This window comes from Mycothermus thermophilus (assembly GCF_041956435.1).
Source record: "Mycothermus thermophilus strain CBS 625.91 unplaced genomic scaffold VTJ04scaffold_7, whole genome shotgun sequence".
In the NCBI taxonomy this organism is placed as follows: Eukaryota; Fungi; Ascomycota; class Sordariomycetes; order Sordariales; family Chaetomiaceae; genus Mycothermus; species Mycothermus thermophilus.
This window is the reverse complement of record NW_027191433.1, coordinates 671,168-695,415: the sequence shown is the minus strand read 5'-3', so window position 1 is coordinate 695,415 and position 24,248 is coordinate 671,168. Positions and strand designations below refer to the sequence as shown.

The 24,248-nt window shown below is 55.7% G+C and overlaps 6 protein-coding genes across 6 annotated transcripts; 4 read left to right on the top strand and 2 right to left on the bottom strand.

The window, feature by feature from the left end:
* Positions 1-22: 22 nt before the first annotated feature.
* On the bottom strand, positions 23-2,389 carry VTJ04DRAFT_9799 (uncharacterized protein; the record flags this gene model as incomplete). Its single annotated transcript, XM_069368384.1, has 6 exons — positions 23-575; positions 638-1,390; positions 1,449-1,555; positions 1,615-1,778; positions 1,843-2,138; positions 2,202-2,389. The coding sequence occupies 6 exons, from the start codon at positions 2,387-2,389 to the stop codon at positions 23-25; spliced, it is 2,061 nt and encodes a 686-aa protein (XP_069214534.1).
* A 1,790-nt stretch (positions 2,390-4,179) lies between these two features.
* VTJ04DRAFT_9798 (uncharacterized protein) lies at positions 4,180-5,411 on the bottom strand (the record flags this gene model as incomplete). The annotated part of the gene is made up of 3 exons (XM_069368383.1): positions 4,180-4,240; positions 4,308-5,055; positions 5,174-5,411. The coding sequence occupies 3 exons, from the start codon at positions 5,409-5,411 to the stop codon at positions 4,180-4,182; spliced, it is 1,047 nt and encodes a 348-aa protein (XP_069214533.1).
* Positions 5,412-6,712: 1,301 nt separating this feature from the next.
* VTJ04DRAFT_9797 (uncharacterized protein) lies at positions 6,713-8,289 on the top strand (the record flags this gene model as incomplete). Its single annotated transcript, XM_069368382.1, has 3 exons — positions 6,713-7,186; positions 7,239-7,413; positions 7,475-8,289. The coding sequence occupies 3 exons, from the start codon at positions 6,713-6,715 to the stop codon at positions 8,287-8,289; spliced, it is 1,464 nt and encodes a 487-aa protein (XP_069214532.1).
* A 734-nt stretch (positions 8,290-9,023) lies between these two features.
* On the top strand, positions 9,024-11,057 carry VTJ04DRAFT_9796 (uncharacterized protein; the record flags this gene model as incomplete). The annotated part of the gene is made up of 3 exons (XM_069368381.1): positions 9,024-9,066; positions 9,225-10,050; positions 10,154-11,057. 3 exons carry the CDS (start codon positions 9,024-9,026, stop codon positions 11,055-11,057), a joined length of 1,773 nt encoding a protein of 590 aa, XP_069214531.1.
* Positions 11,058-16,456: 5,399 nt separating this feature from the next.
* Positions 16,457-18,472, top strand: VTJ04DRAFT_9795 (uncharacterized protein; the record flags this gene model as incomplete). Its single annotated transcript, XM_069368380.1, has 4 exons — positions 16,457-16,719; positions 16,781-16,933; positions 17,014-17,891; positions 17,949-18,472. 4 exons carry the CDS (start codon positions 16,457-16,459, stop codon positions 18,470-18,472), a joined length of 1,818 nt encoding a protein of 605 aa, XP_069214530.1.
* A 1,426-nt stretch (positions 18,473-19,898) lies between these two features.
* On the top strand, positions 19,899-23,621 carry VTJ04DRAFT_9794 (uncharacterized protein; the record flags this gene model as incomplete). Its single annotated transcript, XM_069368379.1, has 3 exons — positions 19,899-19,921; positions 20,209-20,344; positions 21,384-23,621. 3 exons carry the CDS (start codon positions 19,899-19,901, stop codon positions 23,619-23,621), a joined length of 2,397 nt encoding a protein of 798 aa, XP_069214529.1.
* Positions 23,622-24,248: the final 627 nt, after the last annotated feature.

Below are 24,248 nucleotides of genomic sequence, written 5' to 3'. Positions count from 1 at the left end.
TGAAAAGGGCATACTGAGACCCTCACTTCGGCAGCGCCAACAGCGCAAACAACCCCCCTTGTACCGGCCTCGCCATAAAGTACGGTCCATTCTCCGGAAACCCTCCCGTTTGGACGTCATATAAATCCGTCATGGCCATATACGTACTGGTCTCCCCCACCCACCTGGCCAGTTTACCCACCAGCATATCCCTCATGCTGTTGCTTGCCACCGCTGCAGCAAACATCTGCCAATCCGACTTCGCCCAGGTATGTCTCGTATCCAGAGGCACTCCGTACTCATCCGCAACGGTTGGGTAGAAGTCGCTCTGCATGTCGTAGATATCCTGCGGGATGAAGGACAGGTTGAGCAGCGCGTCGGCATAAAGGTTATAGAGCAGGCCGTGGGTATCGTTTTGACCGTAGCTGAGTGTTGTATGGGGCGGGTTGGCGGCGGTGTTGATGGCCAGTGATTTCCAGCCTTCGAGGTAGGCTTCGGCCTTCTCGCCATACGAGTCGGCCTTGTTGGTGAGTTGGGCGATTTGGGACATGGCTTTGAGGCCGATGATGCCTTTGAGGGCGAGATTGGTTTGGTTCCTGGGGGAGAGTTAGAGTCGATTTAATTACTATGGTAAAAAAAAGGGCGGGGAGGAACGTACGGTAGAGTCCCGGCGAAATCATCAGTGCTCAACTGGTTCTCGGGGATGAGCGACTCCTCCATCAGAAACCACGCCCATTGCTCTAGGAGGGGGTAGTGCGCCACGAGGTAGTCCACATCACCGGTACGCTGGGCATATGACAAAGTCATGATGATCATGTTGCCACACTCCTCCAGAGGCATGGGCTCGTCCAGGCCGTCCGGGTAGCCTTTAGCTATGGGGAACGTGCCAAGGTCGTGCTCCGCGAAGGCATTTGGATATGCGCCGCTCTCTTGGTTCTCGAACAACGGATCGAGCAGATACCGACCTAGTTTTGGGTTGAGGTACATGAAAATGGGCCACGCCGGGAATATGACATCTACGGTTTGGATATCGCTGTTGGAACTGATCTCCTTGAGGAATATGTACGGTTTGGAAGAATTACCAGCATATTGCAGTGCCCCAAAGGTTTGACGGACTGCGAGCGTCGTGATGGTGGCGTATCCCTGGCCCGCCGCGTTGACCGAGTCGGTCTGTATCTTCTGATCGAGTGCCAACGAGGCGTCTTTGGCGTGCTCATAGTCGTTGTAGAACGCCGCGACGGATGACAACTCACCGGAGTAGTAGGATGACCAGAGGCCCGGGACGGGTTCCATCTTGCAACTGAGGCCAGCGAAGTGGATAACGTGGTCTTGGACAAGGCCGAGAATGACGACTCGTTCAGTCTCGTCATCAGCTATGCTCCAAAGATCGTGTGAGAAGGCAAAGACAGGCCTGGAGATGTATCAGCTCTAGTGGCCACAACCTGGGGGAGTTCGTCCAGGGGGCTTACCACTCGTCATCCACTGCTCGATAGTCCGACTCTGACGAGTTAGCGAGGATCCTATCCCCATCAAACCGGCGCCTCACATCATCAGCTGCCCCTATTTGCCAGCTCAACTAGATGGAATGTTAGAGGCTGCCAGATGATACCCGTCAAACCCACGGAAATGGCTTACGCTGTTATCGGACCCTGTGGCCAGATACCACTTCCCCCAACTGGCAATCTCATCCACTTCCTCGAACTCTTCTTGATTGCTCCGGAAGAACTTCAGGTACGCCACGCCATCCGACGTTCCTGCCTCCCACTCAATCGTCTCGGAGGTATTTCCACTGGCCCATTCTATCATCACCGTTAGCCATCAGGTTCATCACCAAAACAACCAGACGAAGCAGAGCATACCTACCACCAGTAACATCGATATACAACTGCACCTCATGCGGCGCACCATCCACTGACCTTGCCTTCACCGTGAGGTACGAAAACTGGAGCGCCTGCCGCGCCAAATCATCCGCATAGACGGGCGATAGGAACGTGGCGATCAGTTCAACCTTTCCCGCGACATCAAACCTGAAAATGCTTTGCGTCGATGTGTATTCGAGCGAGGTCTGCTCCACGATCTCCCGATCCTGGGAGGTGCCCATCCAAGTGTACGTCACCCCGTCGACGGCGACGAGGCCTTGCCACCCAAGTGGCCCACCGCTGGTCGTGTGAACAAAGTCAGATTGGTTGTCAGGGAGGAGGATGTGGCAGTGATGAACTTACGTCCAATGCCGCGGCCAAGATCCCGGGAGGAGAGGGCCGGAATCTCCCCCCTGAAGCCAGGCGTTAAGATATGGTGATCTCACAGCGAGGGGAACCGCGGGAGGTCGTGTGGGCGTGAATGTTGACACGGATGAGCCTGTAGAGGATACTACCGCTGCGAGGACGGAGAGGCTGCGTTTTGGACGCATGCTTGGATGGTATAAGGATGTAAGACGGATAGATGAAGGGTATGGGGAGACGCCGGAGTATTAATTTACCTCAAGTATATTAATGGGTGTCGAAAATCAGGGATGGAGGGCAACGGAGAAGAATGATAGGGGGAATATCAAGATGGAATACATTGCTCGAAGGTGAACCTGACATCCCCGCTTGACTTGGGATGCGAGATGTCATGGTAGTGGAGACCAAGTTCCCTGAGGCCAGGAAACGTGCTAGTGATGATGCTGTGATGATATACGAGTATGTCTCGAGGCATCACAACCAGTAGCGCAAAGCGCTCCAGTCTGATCGCAGGAGGTGGGACGGAGATGCCACAAGAGTTGGCGAAATCATCCCAAGTCTCCAACTCACACAACGTCACGCATAGTTGGCGAGCGGACGTCGATAGCAATGGCCCGAAAGCCAAGGTAGGTCAACAGTGAGGGCATGACAGACATTGTGTCCTAGTTGACTTCTTTCGGCAGATATCAAGATGACGCTGCATTCAACCCCGAGTGATCGGCTGTTGGTGGTTCAGTTTAGTAACCAGACCAAATGGTGCCCGAATGCCCAATGGCACCCGAAATCTCCAGGGTGTTTTACACATTATCAGATACTCACTTCCTCTTGTAGCCGGGCACTTGATATCAGCAATCCAATTCTGGTGACATGGCTTGTCGGACCTAGTCCTGCAGTCCCATCATGACTAGTCCGTCAGAATCCTCGGAATATCCTCGCTCTCTTCGCTGTCATACCCCAGCCATAGATGTTTCCGGTCGACGAAAGGATGTACAAACAGCATATGCATGTAGATAACTCATTCAAGGCACAGCCATGGTGGACCGACAGAAATAAACAAGGGCCATGAGGAACCACAGGGGAAATCTGTGTTAGGACACAAAATAACTATGTCCATCTAGATGTAGGTACAATAGGTCCAGGTGGATGCTCTGCGTGAGCATGCAACGGTAAGGCCAAGGGCAGTGGAAGTCACACCTGATGGCTGGGTCATGACATCCCGGAGCGCGATGTACGAGTATTCTGAGGTTCCAGGCACATCATCTGAACTCTTGCCAGCCCCTGAACCTCCAGGGACGGATACTTGCCGAGGCATGTGCTACTCCGAGTGCCGTAGAGACAGTCAGTGGCTGGCAATATATTTGGTCCAACCTTCAAACTTTATTGAAGGACGGTAAACACCTGCTCACCGAAGCCAACCATGTTCTGACTCTTCACGACTGCTCCTTGGGTCTGTTGTGACAGATCTTCGTTCCCAGATTTGGATTGCCTTCCTGCTCGTGGGAGGCACAGAATAGACACCGTGAAACCGTCCCCGCGAATATCTGTCTTGTTACATATATTGGAATGAGATGTGGTAGTACCTAAGTATGGTCGGGAGGAGATGTTCGGGTCGGGGCGGCTAGCGGTTCAGGGTGGTTTTGTGTCGGTCAGATGTCTTGGCTTTCACTTGACAACTGAAAGCCTGACCATATGGACATATTGTGAACTCCTCGCAAGTGCTGGCGGCCACCTTAAATTGCAGGTGGCGAGTAGTAGCGTTTTAGAAGCCGTCCCAGGCGATATACGTTCATCAACCTGACCAATGTCATAGGCATGTCCTGCACAGACATCCACATGATGGGCAGTTAACCAGCCTCAGTACCAAGTGCATTGCTGGAAAAACAGGTCTTTGTAGGTAAGGAAGATGCTTGCCAGCTTTGGGAAATGAGTCCTTGAGTGAGACGGCTTCAACAGAGGTTATGTCCTCCATCTTGGAACCTCATAGTCCCTCTTTGGCCAGCATATCGCCAATGTCCAAATAAAAGGCCACGGCGTTGAACCTAGTGGAAAAGGAAAAATTAGTTAGCTAGATGTACACCCACACTTTTGGCCAGACTCTCAACTTACGTTGGTGGTATTCCCATCCACTTGTGGATGGTAAACTGCAACATGTTGTTCCAATTGATCAAATCCCAGTGATCCACGCCCAGCAGCGTGCCCTTGTAAGTACCCCATTGACTGCTTTCGACACTCACCAACCCGTCATTGGGGCCCTCCCGTTCCTCGATGATGCGGTGAGAGTGCCTTAACGGACTCAAAAGTGGTGGCTTGTGCCTGATCATTGCACCGTACGAGTAGTACTGCACCTCCGGGTCGTCCGGCGTCTGGGGATTAAACTCCTCGGCCATGTAGCGTGCTGTAAGCTGGGAAAAGGCACTGGGCTCCCAGCCCGTTACGCGCTCCCAAAGGTTGAAGACACGATCAAGGTAGTCCGGACCAATGCGGTCAATGAGATGGTCTGCAAAAGCACTGCCGTGATGGGGTGTGGCGATGGTAACTAGCGACTTGACCTTCACGTTGGGAGGCTTGAGCCGCGAAATCATGTACCTCGCATCCAAGCCACCCATGCTGTGGGCTATGATGTTAACAGACTTGCCTGCAGCATGGGCCTCGATGTCCTGCGCCAACTTAATAGCGCGCTTCTCTATGGAGCTCGTGGGGGGGACCTGGGTCAGGATGATCTCGGCGCGGTTGGCGGTCAGGGCGTCCTTGATGCCGCGCCAGTACGAGATGCCGGGGAGATAAGGCCCAGCCAGGCGGAGTTCAGAAAAGCCCAGCAGACCATGGGCGAGGACCACAGGATACTTGGGTGCGTCTGCAGAATGGTATGTAAGCGATGTGTCAAGTCTCACTGCGTCAACTCGCCCTCCCAAACAGGCGCGTCTAGCGATAGACGCGAGCGGGGTAGAGACACTATCTCCGCAGAATCTTACCATAGCGGTCTTTGAGTTGTGCATATTCATCGGCTATTGCTCTACCCAGGGCCTTGATACGTGCGTCTGTCGTTGTTGATGTTGATGTGGAATGGCGGTATCGTAGCGCTTGGGCGCTAAAGTATCGTATCGGATGCGCAGGAGATGAGTGCCTGGTCCAAGTGCCTGCATAAGCGCGGGCGCTTGCGGCTCTGGGGAAGCATGACGCATCCCGAAGGGTGACCACCCCGCCGTTCATGGCCCTGGAGGCGGAGTTTGGCCGGGTGAGCTGGATCAGGCAGATCAGATGCAGGTCGTCCGTTGAGAGGCCAGGCAGATCAGGACTCAGGTGACTCGAAGTTCGAGTGAGTGAAGGTTCAAGTATGTTTCTCTTGATCCCCCTGAGCCCGAGCCCCTTGTGAAAAGCAAGTGCAACCAGATACAATCTACCGCGATATGGAAGGTTCGAATCGACTCTTCACGTTGTTAGGGGCTGTGAGATGGATTGAATGCCAGATCCTGCGTGAATCTTGAAGAAAATGATCGGATGCGGGTTCGAGCTCAATCCTTGTTTCGAGGACGCCAACGTCATGTTGGTTCTCTCCCCCTGTTACCGTGTGGAGTTTCCATACTCACACGGTGCGTCTACTCGTCCATATTGTAGACCTCAAAACAGCTACCTTATGGACTATAACTATATCTCCAGAACGACAAACCTAAGGAAGACTTCTCGTCAAGGGCCCATCTCCAGGGAGAGTACACAGTCTATATTCACCCTTAGTCAGGGGCGTTCATGATCGTCCATCATATAGAGTATGTTCTCTCGTCTCTTGACCAGCCATAGAATTGCGCACCGTGCAGCCCAAAGTTTGTTTTCCAAACATCTGCAAGCTTTTTTTCTTTCCCTGCAGGGCTCACCTGCAGCAAGGGGTAACACACCAACAACCAACAGCATGTGGCTTGCATCCTTATGCGGCCAATGGAACGGCCTATTCTGCCCCGGCATCCCTTCGCCGTTGAGCTACGGCGTAGATCCATCTGCCGCACATGCGGAATTAGAGACCTGGTTATGTTCCGTTGTGGTATCGACTGCCCAGATACGGCGGGGTTTGAAGGTGTTGGTGCCTTCGGAGATCACCTACACAAGTATGTTGCAGCAGCAGCTAGTCCCTGGGTGGTGCCAGATAAACAACTACCATGTTCCTCCCACCTTCTCGGAGCCGGTCTACCGGAGCAGTGCCCACTATCAACTGTGGCAGATGTTTTTTATTCGTCTCCACGGCTCTGGATGCTGGCCCAACACCACTGCCATGTGCCGCTTAAGCGCCAGTGTGGCAGACTTGAGTGCCGGTCGGTTTGCCAACACCCATGTCCCAATCCGGCCGTCGGGGAAGAATATCATGTTAAATCTTCCTGCCCTCCTCCGCCGGAGTTCATGATATCGTGATATGTCTCCCAGGGGTGTAGTCCATGCCATTCCCCTCCGATGCTGACTCTGTCCGACCATAGTTGCTGTTGATGGCAAAAGGGGCGACTCCGAGTCCCTAGACAGCAGACAACATGGCTCCCTCGGCCCCAATCTGCGAAGCAGGGGGCTGTCCTGCCCTTTGGGGCATTCTAGCCAGCCCTCTGTCGCCGGCTGGGAATTCTGCGATGCTCGGACTTTTCGCCGCTCTTATCCCGCCTCTCGTCTTTACCGGGCTACGCTACGGGGCGCGAATCCACTCTGGGCTCCTTCTCCTGGCTATTATCTTCGAGGTTGTCGGCCATGTCGCCAGGATCCTGCTGGTATCCAACCCGACTAGCCATGTTTATTTGACGCTATATCTCCTCGGGACGCACTGGGGCGCCGTGCTCGTTGGGTCGTCGCTAGCGTTGGTTCTTCCTCATATTATGGTCATCTACGGCGACGAGTTCCAGCTCGTCTCAGAGCCAGGATATGTTAACGTCTTTTTCCTTGTCGTCGACGTTTTCACCCTGGCCTTCCAGTCTATTGGGATAGGGTTTGCTTCAACGGCCGAGGATTCCAGAGGGGTACGAGGCATTCCATTCCAGAAAAGAGGACAAGCATTGACAACCACACCAGGGAAGGCAAGGCATGAATATCCTCATCGCGGGTCTGGCCATCCAGACCGCCGGCCTCATTGCTCTTCTGGGAGCGTACCGGTACTTTCGGTACAAGCTTCATCACCGCCGTTATATCCTCGATGACACCTACGCCCATGTCTATCTGACAAAACGCTTCCGCTACTTCTTGATCTGTAAGTTGAAATCCCCCATCAGTATCTAGCTGCCTTGTTCTAACTCCTCTGCCCATATCAGGCCTCCAAATTTCCATCTCCCTCCTCCTGATCCGCGCCGCCGTCCGCCTGGGCATCTTCGCCAACGGGCTAGCCAGCGACTTCGCCCGCTCTGAACTTACCACCTTCCTCCTGGACGACGCTCTCGTCTTCCTCTCCGCGCTCCTCCTCATCACCCAACCTCCCGGCCGCGCATTCGGTGACGCCTGGCGTCCAACCTCCCCCCTCGCCGCCAGCTCGCCACCACCCTCTCCCTCCTTTCCCGGAACCCCCGGGCCGACCAACCCAACCACCCACACTCTCCCCTTCCGCCGGCACCGCCGCAACCGCAGTTCCCGCATCTACAACCACGTCATCTCCCTCCCTTACTCCTCGCCCATCCAATCTCCCCGCTTCAGCCCCGTCTCGGCAACCCTCCGGAACGGCATGCCATCAGGGTTGCCGGCGCATCCGTCCCCAACAGTCGCGGCCGCGATGCAGCAGCAGGCCGCAGCGGCAGCGGCGGCGGGGATGGACTCCCCGGCGACGACGCTGATCGGCACGTCAGGCTCGCCACTTGCGTCGCCGTTGAGCAATCCTGTGCATCACCGCGGGAGTGTGGTGGTGGCGTCGCCTCCGCCGACGACGGCCACATTGACGCCCGGGGAGGGGACGTTTGTTGATGCGCGGGAGAGTCCGGGGTTGGAAGGGGGAACGGTGTGGACGAACATGGCCATTGCGGGACAAGGGGAGCAGCAGCAGCAGCAGCAGCAGCATCAGGGGAAGAGAAAGAAGAGGATGAGTGGGAGGTCGAGGAGGGATGAAGAGGAGATGGTGGATGCGGATGCTTTGTGGTAGGGTATGGCTGTTGGAAAAAGGGGTGGGGTTGAGTCACATTGTATGCACCATGGCGTTTTGGTGTTTTCGTATGGCGTTTGGCTTTGGGGTTGTGGGTGGGAGGCTTCCGTGTTGACAACGCGGGTTTTTAGAGTGGCTTGTTTTGGTTTTGTGATGATACCTGACTTATGTCATTTTGGGACGGTCGGTCTCCTGAGTCTCCTGATGATGAAATGACTGATCAGCTTTTTGTTTCTGGCAATACCCCGACAATAAGAACCAAGAAAATGACATCTGTGTTGTCGGTGTTGCTTGAAACATGGTCCTCTGATTCTCTGGCTTCAAGAGACCAAATGACTCTTATCCATTGTCAATCACAATATATTCCATACCGCACTGCGACCACGGCTACATCTGAGACATGCATACATCTACCTACGTAAGTAAGTTTTAAACTCCGCCTGAATTTCTTTGTCTTTGTGGCTTCCATTCAGCTTGTTCTGTTTCCGGCTATGTACCCAACAAAGCTACCCTGAACCCCCGAGCTCATCGTTGCGACAAAGGTGAAGCTCTCCAGACCCCTTTGTTACTCCATGTCACCGCTCCCTATCCAAGTGCTCATAGCCACTGCAGACTGCTTGGAGAGATTTAACCCCGGTGAGCTCAAGAGGCTCAACTCCCTCTGTAACCTCTTTTCCATACATCTCCATCAGTCATCACGTCGACGGACATTGATACCAGTTGTCCCAATCACCATGTCACACCGAGAATCTCAGGACCAAATTCCCCAACCACCAGGTACATTATCACATAATTCCCCTCATATGCAACCTTCCCCCGACGGTGGTAGTGCTGAATGAGCGATCACCTCATCTCTTCTTTCTCGGGATCTAGAAGTCACCTAGGAATTCTGCGTCCAGATATGTCCTGACACGGCAATGACACTGACACAATAGATGACTCAATAGAACCCGCCGATGACGACTTTGCCGGCCTCGAAAATCTCGAAGGCGGTGACGACGCCGGAGTCAAGGACGAAGATGAAGAAGAAACCACAAGACCTTCGCCGATCATGTACGGCGGAGTGGATCTGAACGATGTGTCCCCCAACCCCAGAGCGCCCTTCTTCGCGCGCCCGGATACGGCCTATCCGGACTACGTGCCCTTCAAGCTCTCCGGCACGAAGCCCAAGCCGGGGGAGACAATGAATGACCTGCTCGCGAGGGACCAGATCTTGAGAAGTCAGGTAATGAAGGGACGGGAGCTGACGCAGGAGGAAAAGGATGTGATCATCAGGTTCTACAAAAGGATGGATGAGAACGAACGATTGCGGAGCATGGAGCAGGGTGACAAGCCCTCGCCCGCTCAAGGGGAAGGATCAGCCAAGGGCGGCAACGGTGGTGCTGGCAGTGGGGGTAGTGGTGGTGGTGGAGGAGGAGGAGGAGGAGGAGGAGATGGTGATGGTGGTGGCATTTCTGGACACGAATTCGGCCCTTCATGCTCGATGCAGGAGCAAAGCCGAGGCCAACCCCAAAGTTCCATAACTGCACCTGCTGGTCCTGGTGGTCGCATTTCTGGAGGTGACCTCCCCATACCCGTCGACAGTGAGAGGCTGTTTGATGAGCAGCTCCAGATACCGCCACAGATGGAGGAGGAGGAGAAGGAGGAAGAAAAAGAGGAGCAAAGTCAAGAACAGCCCCAAATTTCTGTCACCGCACCTGCTGGTGCTGGGGGTAACGTTTCTGGTGGTAACCTCCCCATACCCGTCGACAGTGAGAGACTGTTTGATGAGCTGGCCCGGGTGCTGCCACAGGAGGGGGAGGAGGAGGGAGGGGGGGGAGGAGAAACTAGAGCCTACCGATACTGCTAGTCTCCGTCCATCCAGCAGCTACGGGAGCCTCGCCCGCAGCCGCCCCTCAACTGCCTCCTCGCGCCCAGAAACCGTCATCTTCAACCCGCGCGAGATATTCGAGATGCTGCAAAACCGAGCCGAAAAAGAAAAAGTCCGTGGCGCCGCGCCCCCGCTCGACGACATTCCTCGCGACGCCACGAGTTCCAGCGCCTCAGAAAGCCAGCACAGTCGCCGTAGCTCCATCCGTCCCGCTACAGCGGATTCCCAGAGCAGCCGCCGTAGTTCTCTCCGCCCCGCCACCGCGGATTCCCAGCCCAGTCGACGTAGCTCTCTCCGCTCTGGTACCGCGGATCCCCAGAGCAGTCGCAGAGTCAGGTTCAACGCCGGCGGGGCTCCGCACCGCGAAGCTACCGAGGAAGAGATTCAGGACCGGCAGCCGCTCCAGCTGAGCCAGGCCCCTGACCCGGATGACAATCCTTCCTCTTCGGACGACGAGTCAGATGGAGATCGCGAGCCACTCCCGCCGCCACCGATGACTGTGGGTGGATGGAAGAAGATGTGGACGGAGATCCAGGACACGAAGCGTCGGGTGAAAAACATTGAACGCACGTTTGGTATCGGCAGGGCGGAGGGAGCCGGGCAGAAAGGCTGGAGGAAGGTGGCTACGGGAGCGTTGGTGTTGGTTGTGCTTGGGTTATCGACGGATGGGTATCTGGAGGCGTATCGACTCAAGACGGGAATTGACGGATGGACCAGCGGGGCATTTAACGGGGCCAACATGGTGGTGGTGTTTAACAGTTGGGGGTCGTGGTTGTTGCATACTGCGGCCTTGCTGCCTATCGGATGGTTGTCATTGAGGGGTATTGAGACGACGCCGACGAGGAGGTTGTCCAGGGGTGTTGAGACGACGGCGGCAAGGAGGTCATTCTCAGTTTGAGGAAAGCTTGAGGAGAAGGAGATGGAGGGATACATGGAGGAAAGGAGGACGCCATGGTTGGCAGAAGAGGTTGTTTGATCATTCTTTGGTATTCTGGTCGTTTGTTTACGAGTTGGATACGCTATCAGTTTGGTCACGAGAGGAAAATCCTCAAGGCTTGTTCAGTTCCGTGAGAGTGAACTACGCATCCGGCATTCAAGGGACCCCGAGAAAGAAGTTCCCCTGTCCATCTACGCCTCGGATGGATGCTTTGACGAGCTGTACAGCTCCGTCAAGAACCCCCGAGCCTTGACCACGACCTCGAACCACCAATATCTCGTGCGAGGGGTTGCCACGAAAGAGAAAGACACGGGAGACGGTGTCCTGAACCGGGCAGTTCTGTTCTTTCAGGGGCTAGAGGAGAGTGGCGGAGCAAGTACCCTCGCCGGACTCCATGTTTCGCGTTTGTGGATGAAATTGAGAACTCGGATGACACAAGGTTTTGTCATCCCAATCAATACTCCTTCGTATACCCTCCGACACTGCTGTCAACATGGCCTGATGTTGTCGTTGACGACCGTGCAAGGTAGCAGCACCCCATCCTCATCATCATCTATCCGCGCAAAAAAGGCCATCCGTCCATCTGATCTCCATTACCACGATCTCGGGCACTAGCAATGGTTGGGGCCGGCGTTAGATGTCAATCATAAGTATGGTTTTGCGGCCGTTTTCGTGGGTCTACGACCTCATGGACACGGGCCCCTACGCTATGATTGCTATGTCATCGATGTGTCAGAATCGCGCGGCATCCTCCGATGCCTCTGGAGGAAGTCGGTTGTACCAAAGCGGAAGTATAGCAATGTGAAAGTTCCTCGCAGGCCAAAGAGACCAAAGAGTCTGGTCCAAAACACTCTGGACCGGTGGTTTTGGCAGCTTGGAACCACGTCTCCGGCGCCGTGTTTGCAGCTCCTCATTCCCCTCAGGAGTTTCCCCTCTGGAGTGCCGAAGACCTTTTTCACCTTGAGCCTCGGAGGTTGAGAGGTGTAATTTGTTCTGCTTATCCCTCACTCATATCAACGTAGGGCAGCGATGACACAAAGAACTACCGATCAACGGTCTTGCAGATCGTACCCAGGCCCTGACCTGGAGGTCTAAACTGGCAGGTCCGGAGGTCATTAGCAAGATCTGAGTGAGAACCTTATTCAATATGAAGCAGGGCCGTTGAATCCTTCGCTCGGACGTGAAATGCTCTCATGAACGGGTTTGGCTGGGACGAAGAACCCTGGACGCGAAGCTCGTACTAGTATATTGCGGACACATCTGCGGGTGGGACCGTGAGGTCCATACCTACTCCGTAATCATCGGTCAGCAACGGCACAGACCGGGAGTCGGCGTCGGAGGATGGCCTTCGCCGACGTGAGATTCTGCTCTCCACGGGTCTGATACTCTACAATAACTTCGTGCGGCAGTAGAGAGTTGGGGCAGGTCCGGGCGAGTATGAAGAATGTGCAGGGATGTCATTATGTTCATCATCATCATCATCATCATCATCATCGCCATCACCGCCGCCGGGACCCTCAGTATAATCCTGATACGTTATCAACGCGCTGAACGCGTCACAAAGTGGAGTTGAAGATATCTCTCACCGCTGACATGTCAACTTCCTTCCCTTACTGGCGATGACCACGAGCTCCCAGGATCCTCCAGAGTGGGAAACGAGGTGCTTGGAGCGATTGGCACATGCAAGTCAGTGCTCAGCCCGGACCAGGACGACGACGAGGTGCGGGCGAGGTGGGTCGCGGACGCGGGTTGGCCGTCTGACGAAGCGCTGAATAAGGTGGACAGGCGGGCATGGCACCGGAGCTTAGTCCGGAACTTGCATGGAAGAGGTACACGCCATCAAAGCAATGAGCTTGTGAATCGAAATGGCTTTCTTCTCCCTCCCATTCCTCAGCCCTCGTAGGTAATATCCGTTTCTGAAGCAAAAGAGATGCAACGCCAACGCCTTGGCATAGCAACCTGAAGGAGCTGGTAGCCCGGGTTTGCGCCGAGCTCCCAGCCCTGCGCCGCCCACCGTTACTTCGCAGTCCTCCAGTTGACGGGGGGATTGGTGTGGGGATGGACATCTATGCCGAGAGCAAGAGGGGAAGGAGATTCATGCAATGCAGAAGGCAAACATTGATGAGCATGAGGGTGTCCAGCGAGTCCAGCCAACGACTATGACGCCGACGAGATTAGGCCAGAGGTCGAGACCCGACGGCGTGATGCAGCAGCCAATAGAGAGAGTGGGCAAAGATGGCTTCTAGATTGCACAGTGGTTTTGCAGAGTCTGAGACAGAGCGAGTGCCCGTCCATGGATGTCGATGAGAGGTCCTTTGTCACAGAAAAGTTTAAAAAAGGACGAAGAAAACGGCTGGCTGCAGCTGCAAGTGCAAGAACAATCGACCATGGGACATTTTGCCATGGCAAGCATTGAAGAAACATGGCAGGTGCAAGGCCAAGCTTTTGCGCCTTCTGCCACCAAGCCCAACCAAGCAGGATCTCGGCCCCAATGCCGCGCGTTTTCCTCTTTTGGAAAGGCAGGGCGGGTCCACCCCTTCCCCTCCCCCCACGATGTGTGTTCGAATCGAGTTTAGTGGAGTCCTGGACCAAGCTTAAACTGACGGCAACGGCGCCAATAGCCTCTTGATGTTGCAGTTTGCAACCGTCGCCATGCCGTCTCCCGTCCTTCCATTTCAGATCGCCGTCCCGAGAAGAATCCAAGGAACGCCCGAATTCGATGTATTTTGTGAAATCTAGCCCCTGTCAAGTCGACTTTTGATCTGATAACCGTTTTCCCTCGATTTTTTTCTTTCTGTTTTCTACCTGGCCGCTCGTACGGAATTCGGAGTTCTCGACGGGATCGACCGCCAGCCCATCTGACATCAGCCGTGCCGACATCAAAGTGCATCCATATGCCGAAGTTCAGCGCACAACTATTCGTAGGTATCTGTCCCTTTTTCGGACATCACAGGTTTATCCTTCCACAGCAGCGCTCCATGGCTCGGTCCGTCACGAAAAATAAACTCGTCACTCGCCAGCTCGGTACCTTGCCGCGCCACTGCTTTTGATAGCATACGAATACCGCAACACTGCAGGATGCCGATGCAGGTCAGGTATGAGGTGTGGACAGCATCCAGACGTCCTTCATACTACCTGTACCTCACCTGAGCTACCTTAACCTCAGGCACCGTACTTACTCATCACCTTCCGAGCAATCAATCAGCCCTCGTCCTTCATCTCCCAGGGGCATGTCCGAGTCTCTGTCAAGTTGTGCAGCAGGAGCAGCAACAGTAACAGTAGCAGCCGGCAGCGGTGCCACGCCATACACCCTCTCTGGTGCTGTACAAACGTTATGCCGAGCTTTTATGATATTCATTTACTTGTGGCGGATGCGTTTGGTGTTTTGCCTGAAGAGCTTCTTGTTTTATTCCCCGAGAGCTTGCAGCGCTTTCCTGGGACTCCATGACCTAGGGTCTGGACTCCTCCTGGCGACACACTTTTATTCTCCGTTCACTCTCACTTTCTGACCCAGCCACCTCTATACGAGTTATCGGTGACTGAGTCCAGTCGCATTTCACGTCATCATCCTGTCTCCTGCCATTCTTTATCTGACCAGGCTCGGTTGTCAGTTCGCCTATGTAGCCTCGTACATGCCCTGCACCGCTCCTCTCACGTGGCAGAGCCCTCCACTGTCGTCATGTTGCACATTCGCGAGCTGCAAGTACGCCGCCGAGCACATGTATGTGTCTTTTCTTGTGCTTCTCGCTTGGTGATGGGTGTGGGGATGATGATGTTGGCGTGGCCGTCCAGACGGAGCCCGGGGCCGACTGGACTGGGTCACCGCGAACTCTCGCATCCAGTCAACTCGCTCGCTCCCATATTCCGGGGAATAGAAGTGTCCTCAGAAACAAATTTCCCATGCGCCACCGCCTCTCGACATTTGACAGATATTGCATGCATTGTGGGGTAAATATTGACGTAGGAGCCGGAGTGGGCTTCTGAGCCTGCCTGACGCCCTTGTGCTCGAGTCACGTTCGCAGCCCAAAGGCGTCAACCGTTATCCAGCATTCTGTCTTGTTGGTGTTTGGTGGTTCACTTTTTATCCTCTCTTTAACCATATTGTCCGGATGTAACCATCCGCACTTTCCCCAGCGCCCCAGCGCACTCAGACCCTGGTCTCTTCCCAACTGCCACCTCAACCCCAAAGTCCGCTTCGGTACCTTCGTTTGGCGACCCTAGGCTTTCGTCTCCGGCCCCCTGTAACGGCCGCCGTCGCCGCGCCCTGCTTTGTCAAGCTGACCAAATGCCCAGACTGGAAACTGGTCAATATCAAACGTCGCCCGAAGCGGATGCCACGCCCACACCGGATAACAGACGGCAGAGCTCTCGCCGAAGCGCGATCGCCCCGTCATTGCACATGCACACACAGGACAGCACAGCGACATCCGAGCCGCGCGTCCCTTCAGACGGAAGAACCAACTCTATGGGCCTGGGGATGATATTGGGAGGGCCTCATGGTCGACGGTGTACGTATCTCTTTGTGTCGTCTTTCCGCGAAGAGAGAGGCCTTCGTCGGAACGTGGCCGGCTAGACTTACTTGGGATGATAGTAGTAGCTACCGGAGACACACCCCAGTCCGGACTCCGGAACTTACCAGACACCATGTTTACCCTCCAGTTCGTGGTGACGGTGGAGTTCCAAGTGCCGTGGCTCCTTCATGGGAACCCTGCGTCACCGATGCTCCCTTCATGTGACGCTGGCGTAATCAAGAATTCATTCCAGAGATTCCCTGCTATGGATCTTGGATGTGTGAGACTGGCTCGTCTTAACTTAAACCGTGAGTTAGTGTCGTAGTATACACCCACCCCACGCACCAGCACGCCCAGTCCCCGGGCAGACAGACCTCTCTGTCGTCTGGGCTGCTTGGTTTTACTAGTACTAGCATGTGTGTGGTCGTCGGTCGGAGGCTCCGTGGAAAAGGGCCGTTCATCCGATTCAGGGGGGTGTGTCATCTCCGGACCAAGTGTCTTGTTGTTCCCGGGCCTGCTTGGGGAGGATCGTACAAGTACCCTCGTTGTCAGCGGGAAGATCTAGACCATTGGTGTTCTGTCCCTCCTCTTTTCCTAGCACACATCTCCAGCGCGGTGTTCAGGTCCCTGCGGTGTTTGTGTGAGACCTTGGCCTTGTATAAAACCGACCTTCCCCCTAAGACCCCAGGTTCCTTCCCACACACCTAGGATCTCTCTTGGCCAAGCCGACCGACCTGGAGGACCTAACCCGAGTTCCGGCACGGTGTGTCCTTTCCCAATATAAGGTTCATCCTCCTCAGCCCATCGCCGTGAACACTCCTCCTCAGGGAAGCTTCAAAATCCTCCTCGATGGCTGGGACGACTAGCACCTCCGCCGGCGGCGGCTCTGCCGGTGGACATTCTTCCGGTGGCGGCGGTAGCCACCGCGACGCGGCCTTCTTTGCGGCGAGGCAGCTCGTTATTGAGCAGCAGATGAGGTATTGGGCGGCGGGCATGTGCGGCTTGTTGGCTGTCTTTGTCCTCTACCACTGGACAAGGCGGTTGTGTGTCAAGCTTGAGTTGTCGGGGAAGAGTTCCGGGCCTCTGACTCGCCCGTTTGTTGCTGGATCGAGGTAAGAGCCGACGAAGCTTCAAATATTGTTTTGAGTTACAGGTTGCCTAACAGGACAACAGGTTGGCGCGAAATGTGTTGGTTCGCAGGATTCCGGGGTTCAAGTCTGCGGGAGATGCCTTGCTCGTGGCCGCTTATGCTGCGATTAACCTCGCCATCACGTTCACGAATGTGGACGTCAAGGGGATGGGCGCTCTAGGACATAGACTTGGCTGGTTCGTTCTCATTCCTTTGGTCGAATCCGAGATTTTTTGGATTGATGTGGTGATAGTTACTAATATGGTGGACATCACAGGATGACTCTGGGGAACATGCTCATCGTCATCTTCCTTGCCCTCAAAAACACTCCCATGAAACTCCTCACCGGCTACTCGTACGAGCGTCTCAACTGCCTTCACCAAATCGCCGGCTGCTCCATGTTTATCATGATGGTCCTTCACGCGGCTCTCTACACGGCTTACTTCAACGGCCAGGGTCGTCTGGTTAGCATCTACGCCGAACCGGATCGCATCGCTGGCATTGTCGCGGGCTTCGCATTTCTGAGTGTCGTCTTCGCCGCCATTGTCATCCGCCGCTGGTGGTATGAGCTCTTCTACGTGATGCACATCTCGTCCTGGATCATGGGCATCATCGCTGTCGGCTTCCACCAGCCTGATTTCGGCCACAAGATCCTCATCATCACGATCCTTGCGGCAGCGATGTGGGTTCTCGACCGCGTTATCCGGGCCGCTCGCGTGCTGTACTACAGCTCCAACAACGAAGTCACGGTTCACCCTCTCCCTGATGGCGGAACCAAGGTCGTTCTCAAGAAGGCTCCTGCCATGACGCGCCCGGGCAAGCACTGCTTCCTCTACATCCCGGAGATTCGCAAGTTCGAAGCACACCCGTTCACGGTTCATCACAGCCAGCCAGTTGAGTTCACGATCAAGGCAAGGGATGGGTTCACTCGGGATTTGCACAAGTACGCTGTGGCACATCCGGGTGCGACGCTCAAGGCATCGGTGGACGGACCGTACGGCGCGTTCCCTGATCCGATGGAGTTTGACAAGATTGTGTTGATTGCTGGTGGCGGTGGCGCGACCTTCACGTTTGGGTTGGCGATGAACATTCTTGAGAGGTTGGATGAGAGCAGGCCTAAGAATGTGGTGTTTATCTGGGCGGTGAGGAAGCATGGTATGTCTTTCCCCTTCCACTCATCATTCTCAAGCAGACGCTGACTGATACCCGAAGAAAACCTCTCTTGGTTCCGCGAGCAACTTCAAATCCTCAAGACACACGCTCATTCCTCTGCGGTTGACGTCAATCTCTACATCACGAACGCCTCCACCAACGATAGCTCTAGCAACAATGACACCTCCTCCGACAGCGGCGCCGATTCTCCTCCCGTCTCCCCGACCACAGAATCCGACCCCGAAAAGACCCAGCTCCCTACCGCCACGACCACCAGCTCAACCACAAGCGATGTCGAAAAGGCGATTGTCGAGACCCAATCCGGCTACGACACCACCACCACCGCCGCTTCCAAAAAACCCACGGCCGAGAAAGTCGCGGCAGGGCATGCGGTGCAGACGGGTAGGCCAGATGTGGCGAGTCTGATCCGCGACGCGGTGAATTCTATACCGAAAGACAAGAGGGTGCTGGTTGCTGCGTGCGGGCCGGTGCCGCTGATGAATGTGGTCCGAGATACATCGGCAAGGCTGATTCGCGTCAGGGGAGCCGGGGTGGAGGTGCATTTGGAGCAGTTTGGGTGGTGAGCGTCGTGGTCGTCATGATGGTCATGATGGGAACATGGGTGATAAAAGGGTTTTTGTGGGTGGTAATGGTTTATATTCGCTCATTACGGAGTCGGTAGATTGGGAGGAGTTTGAGGGTTGGAAGCACCCAACTGCTGTCGGGCTCAACCCATACATGCTCGACGACGACAACATCATCATCAACAGGGATGACAGGATGACGAGGGGACGAAGGGAGGGGATCATTACTTGGATTTATATCCTGGCGTTACGGGGGGTCTTCTTTTTACATACCACATCAGGTTGTTTGGGATCTGTGTTATATACGAGAAAACGGGCGGGCACGTGTCCGGACTGAATGCATTGTTCATAAGTTATACCTTGGCTTGTACATACATACATCTGGATGCTCTATTGGATGAGGTCGTGGTCTCAGGTAGAGATACAAACGCATGTGGTGAGCTGAGATGTGAGATTTGGCGTTGGTAGTTTTAATCACCTCCTAATAATATGGAGCAGCAGTCTGGTCAAGTTGCCCCTCCCTCTCTGGCAAGATATCGGATCCCACACAAACAGCACACCGAATTTGAACTCTCAGACGTCTGAGAAAACGCGCCCTTGCAGAAGACTTGCATGAGACTGCTGGTTGTTCTTGCATTGTGGCGTGTCAAGGGGAGCATCGGTGAGAATGGCGTCGAGGATCCCTCACCATGTCAAACAATCTCTGCGGTCTGAGGTCAGCCTTATCGCAAGCCGACAGGGAAGATTGCCCAAGTCGAGGCCCTGTCGTCGCCATCGCGGCGGCGGGCTATCGCTGCATCCTGCATGGCGGTTATCTTGGCGCGGCGCAATCGCTTTCATCAAACATCCCAACCTCCGGATTTGCCTGCGAGGGATCGGGAGATAAAGTTGATATTGCGGATTTTGTTTGTGAATTAATTGTCGCCGATTCTCTTTCACCTGTTTTCTGTGTCCATCTTTCCTTCTTTTTCTCCAGGGCACTCGCACTTTCCAAGGTTTGCCGACCAACGGTCCTGATTGACGGCCTCGTTGCCTTGCCTGACGTCACCACCCCTCCCCTGAATCTCTCACCAATCACCGTCGGCGATTGGGGAGCTTTCAATCTGCCCGGGCCGGACATTTTCTCAGATCAGAAGGTCCTTCCATCCCGACAGACACAGGCACAACCAGCTGCAAAAGCTCCCGATCTCTCTGAGCTTCTTCCTTGCTCGTCCGACTCAGCTCTTTTCCCATCGGCCAACATCTGTGGACGCGGACTCCACACGAATCACGCTCGCCGGTCCAATTTCCGCACGAGCGCCTGGTTTTGGTGACCAAATTTAATCCATCCATAACTTCCGATTTTTTCATCTTTGTCTTTGAAAGCACTCGATTCGATCTGCCCCGCCGCCCGCCGCCCGCCGCCCTCCGACCGCAGCCAACCATCATGCGCACCTTCACCTTCAAGTGGTTAGTGCATTCCTCCCTCCCCCCCCCCCCCCCAAACTTTGCCATGCCCTGCCATTCTTTGCTCGCTGCTCGTCCGGGCTCTGCTGGCACGGTCCAATGTGCGTCCGGAGCCACTTACACACGCCGGCAAGCCTCGGAGGCTCTAAACCTCTTTGTCTGGGTTGCGCCACGATGACGATTGGCCGTCGCTTGTGCATGCCCGTGTTTGTTTGTGTTTGTTGGCGATGGCTGGTGTGGGACGGGTTGCGCTGACTACCACCCTTGGTGTTTCCATTCCCTCCCTACAGGCCTCATCCGGGCGACGAAGTTTATGTCACGGGCGACTTCGATGACTGGTCTAAGAGCCACCGCCTCGAAAAAGTTGGAGAGTCCCTCCAAGTGACGGTGACCTTCCCGGATGACATGGGAAAGCTTCTTTACAAGGTCAGTGTGGTTTTGTTCTTTTGTTTTTATCCCTTCGTTGAACAACCGGCCCGGGCTTCCACCGTGGCACAATGGGCAACGATACTGCAACATGCGAAACGCTGGAGGGGCAAACACATGCTCCTTTGTTTTCTCCTACGTGAGCCGCGAGCAAGAAAAAGACAGATGGGAAAGATAAGAGGGAAACGGCGCCATGAAAAGCAGCGGTGTGCTCGGTGAAAGTGGAGCAAGTGGCTCCGAGAGGCCGAAGCCGACGCAACAGGGACCTACCAAGAACCCCGCTGTGGCGCTTCTCCGTGCTGCGCTGCGGGCAGCGGGTGCAACCCCGCGTCATCCAGCCCGCCAAGATGAGGGACACTCTCCAAGCTGCTGCCCCTCATGCCATCCACAGCTCATTACGTTTGTCCACCTCAGAGCGTTCTCAAGTGACGCGTGCTCGTCAGACAATGACATAGCCAGTTTGGGGAGTGTCGCTGGCCGCTACCTCACGGAGCCAGCACATTGCGTAACCGTGGTCATTGGGGGTTTTGATAAACGTCAATCCACAAGCTACCTAGTCCAGAGGAGGAGAATCAGCATGAACGGCGTGAGCAACCTGATGGAACGCTCACCTGCCGATCCCAAGCGAGCTCGGGCTTAGCGGCAAGCTTGGAGTGGGACCTTGGCAACCTCTTGTCCGAGGATGCTGCGTCTCAGCAGCAATACCAGAAGCCCCCGTGACCAAAAAACCGAACCTGGAATGGCGCTTAAGGCCTGGGAAACGGGGAACAAGGCCCTGGGATGCACATGGGAAGGGGAATTCCATGTGTTGCCCCTCTCTCCTGTCCCGTCCCAGCCCCTCATTTCGTCACGCCGTGCTTTTCGATCTTTTCCCTCTTTCTCTTAAAAAGTTGCCTCCCAGCCCCACCTGTCTACCCAGCTCCGTGGCCTCGACCGATTCCCGATCGTGTCAATTGCCTTCGTGTCGCACCTTGACTCGTCGCCCATTCCCATTTCCCTCTTAATTACTGACACAAGATCTGCTTTGAACGCACCACAGTTCGTCGTGGACGGAATCTGGACCACCGACCCCACAGTGACGCAAGAAAAGGACGCCGAAGGCAACGACAACAACGTGCTTCTTCCCGAGCAAATGGACAAGGTCGAGGAGTCCGCCGCCACCGCGGCCATCACCACCGTGACCCCCGAGTCCACCACCGCTCAACTCGCTGCCGCTGTACCGCTGGAGCCCAAGGAAGAAGCTGCCCCCGCTGCTCCTGCTGCTGCGACTACGGAAGAGACCAAGGAGGAACCCCCCAAGGCGGAAGAGAAGAAGGAGGAAGAGGTCGTTATCTTGAGCTCTGCTGCTCCCGAGTCGATCACGGCGCAATTGGCTGCCGAGGTGCCCTTGGAGAAGAAGGAGGAGAAGGTCGAGGAGACGCCTGCCCCTGAGGCCGAGGCTAAGCCGGAGGAGAAGGTCGAGGAGACGCCTGCCCCTGAGGCCGAGGCTAAGCCGGAGGAGAAGGTCGAGGCACCTGCTCCTGTCGCCGAAGAGAAGGCTGAGGAGAAGGCCGAGGCCACACTTGCACCTGAGACCGAGGCGAAACCGGAGGAAAAGATTGAGGAGACTCCTGCCCCTGCTGCCGAAGAGAAGGTTGAGCCCACACCTGCACCTCAGACCGAGGCCAAGCCGGAGGAGAAGGTCGAGGAGACGCCCGCGCCGGTTGCTGAAGAGAACGCTGAGTCTACGCCCGCGTCCGCGCCCGAGGCTGAGGCTAAGCCTGAGGAGAAGCCCGAGGTGAAGGAAGAGGAGAAGAAGGAGGAAACCGCCGAGCCTGTTCCGGAGGCTAAGCCTGAGGAAAAGGTCGAGGAGAAGGCCGAAGAGAAAACGGAACCCGCTCCTGAGCCCGCGCCCGAGGCTCAGCCCGAGAAGTCAGAGGAGAAGAAAGAGGAGGCTACCGAGGCTGCCCCCGAGCCTGTTCCCGAGCCTGCTGCTGCTGTGGAGGAGCCGAAGGCACCTGAAGCTGCCGCCGCCTCTCTCGAAACCACCGAGGTCAAGATCAACCCTCTCCCCGCCGCCGACGGCGCTGTCAACCCCATCCAACTCGCCCCTGGCGAGGAAGTCCCTAAGGACATCACCACCGCCGCCATCGACACCCACGTCACGCTCGACAAGGAGTCGTACGAGCAAAGCGACCGCATCCCCGGCCTCGAAACTGCCCTCCCCGCTGTGTCGAGCACCATGATTCCCGAGTCCAGCTTGCCCGTCCTCTCGGCCAGCGAGGCCGAGGCCGCGACCGCCGCCATCAGCACGGTGACCCCTGCGGCCACCACCGTCGCCCTCGCCGCCGAGGTCCCCAAGGAGGCGGAGGCCACGGTGCCCGAGGTGGTCAAGGAAAGCCAAGAGAAGGCCCATGCCGACCCCGAGGCCAGCGCCATCCCTGAAGAGGTCAAGGAGAAGGCCGAGGTGGAGAAGGAGCTGCTCGAGAAGGTTCCCGAAGTCCCGCCCGCCGCGGAGGGCGTTGCGATCGAAGACCCGGCCAAGGCTGTGAGCGCAGCCGTGGTTGACGAAACTACCGTCACCGAAGCTGTCGCCAAGGCGGTTGAGGAGGCAAAGGAGCAGGCGGAGGTGGAGAAGGCGATCGAGAACATCTCGGAGGAGGTGCCTGCCGTCGTGAGGAAGTCGATCTCGGAGGCGCATGTCAGCCCCGAGGCGGCCGTGAATGCCGAGGCCGTGGAGGAGAAGAAGGAGGTCGAGGCCGAACTGGTGGATAAGGTCGCTCACAAGGCGGAGGAGGCCGCCGCGGCTGCCGAGGCGGGCCCCAAGGAGTTTGTGGCCGGGGCCAAGGAGGAGGTCAAGGAGGTTGTTGCTCCCGTGTCGGTTGTGCCTGCGCCGGCTGAGGAGGCGAAGCCCGCTGAGGAGGTTAAGCCTGTCGAAGAAGCTAAGCCGGCAGAGGAGCCCAAGCCTGCTAAGGAGGCCAAACCTACTGAGGAGGCCAAGCCCGCTGAGGAGACCAAGCCTGCGGAGGAAACCAAGGTTGCGGAGGAATCCAAGCCTACTGAGGAGAGCAAGCCCGCTGAGGAGAGCAAGCCCGCTGAGGAGAGCAAACCCGCTGAGGAAGCCAAGCCTGCGGAGGAGACCAAGCCGGCTGAGGAGACGAAGCCCGCAGAGGAAACCCAGGCTGCCGAGGAGACCAAGCCGGCCGAGGAGACCAACGGTGCTACCGCCGCGGATAAGAAGAAGCATAGGCTCAGCGGCTTCTGGAGCAAGCTTCGGGCCAAGTTCGTTGGTGCTTAAGGCTTGTTGGCTCGTTCCTTGAGGCGCCATCCTCGGCTCCTGTTCTTCATTTTCCTCTCTTTGTCTCGATCTCTCTCTCACATCTGTAACGATACCTTCAGTTTGCGTTTGCTTGGTGCTTCCTTGTTCTGCTGCACATCGGATGCTGCTGAGGGGGGCTGGAAGGATGGGGAGGTGAGTTGGGGTGACGATAATGATGGTGGATTCTTGGTTTGTTGTTGTCGTCATGACTTGTGTCGTCGTTGTCGGCATGGCATGTTGTGTTGTGACTGGGCACTTGGGAACTTCCGGGATGATTCTTCCATGATGAAGTCTTGCGGATTCCATGTTGGTCATGTAACAGGATAAGGAGGAGATGTGAGGTGTGGTGAGGAGGGTAGTGGGATGGTTAATAATTTGGAGGCTCTGTGGGATTGTCATGATGGGTTGGAGGAGAGTGATATCCGAGTTTTGTTTTGTTTTCCCGTTCTGTTCTGTTCTCGTTGGTATGAGATACGCACGAGTATGGTATGTTCCTGTTGATGGGAGGATCATTTGCTTGGTTTTTGAATGTTGAGATACTCTATCGAGATAGCTATCTATGTACTCATTGATGTCTTTGTCGTGGTTGTTTGTCCATGTCTGTAT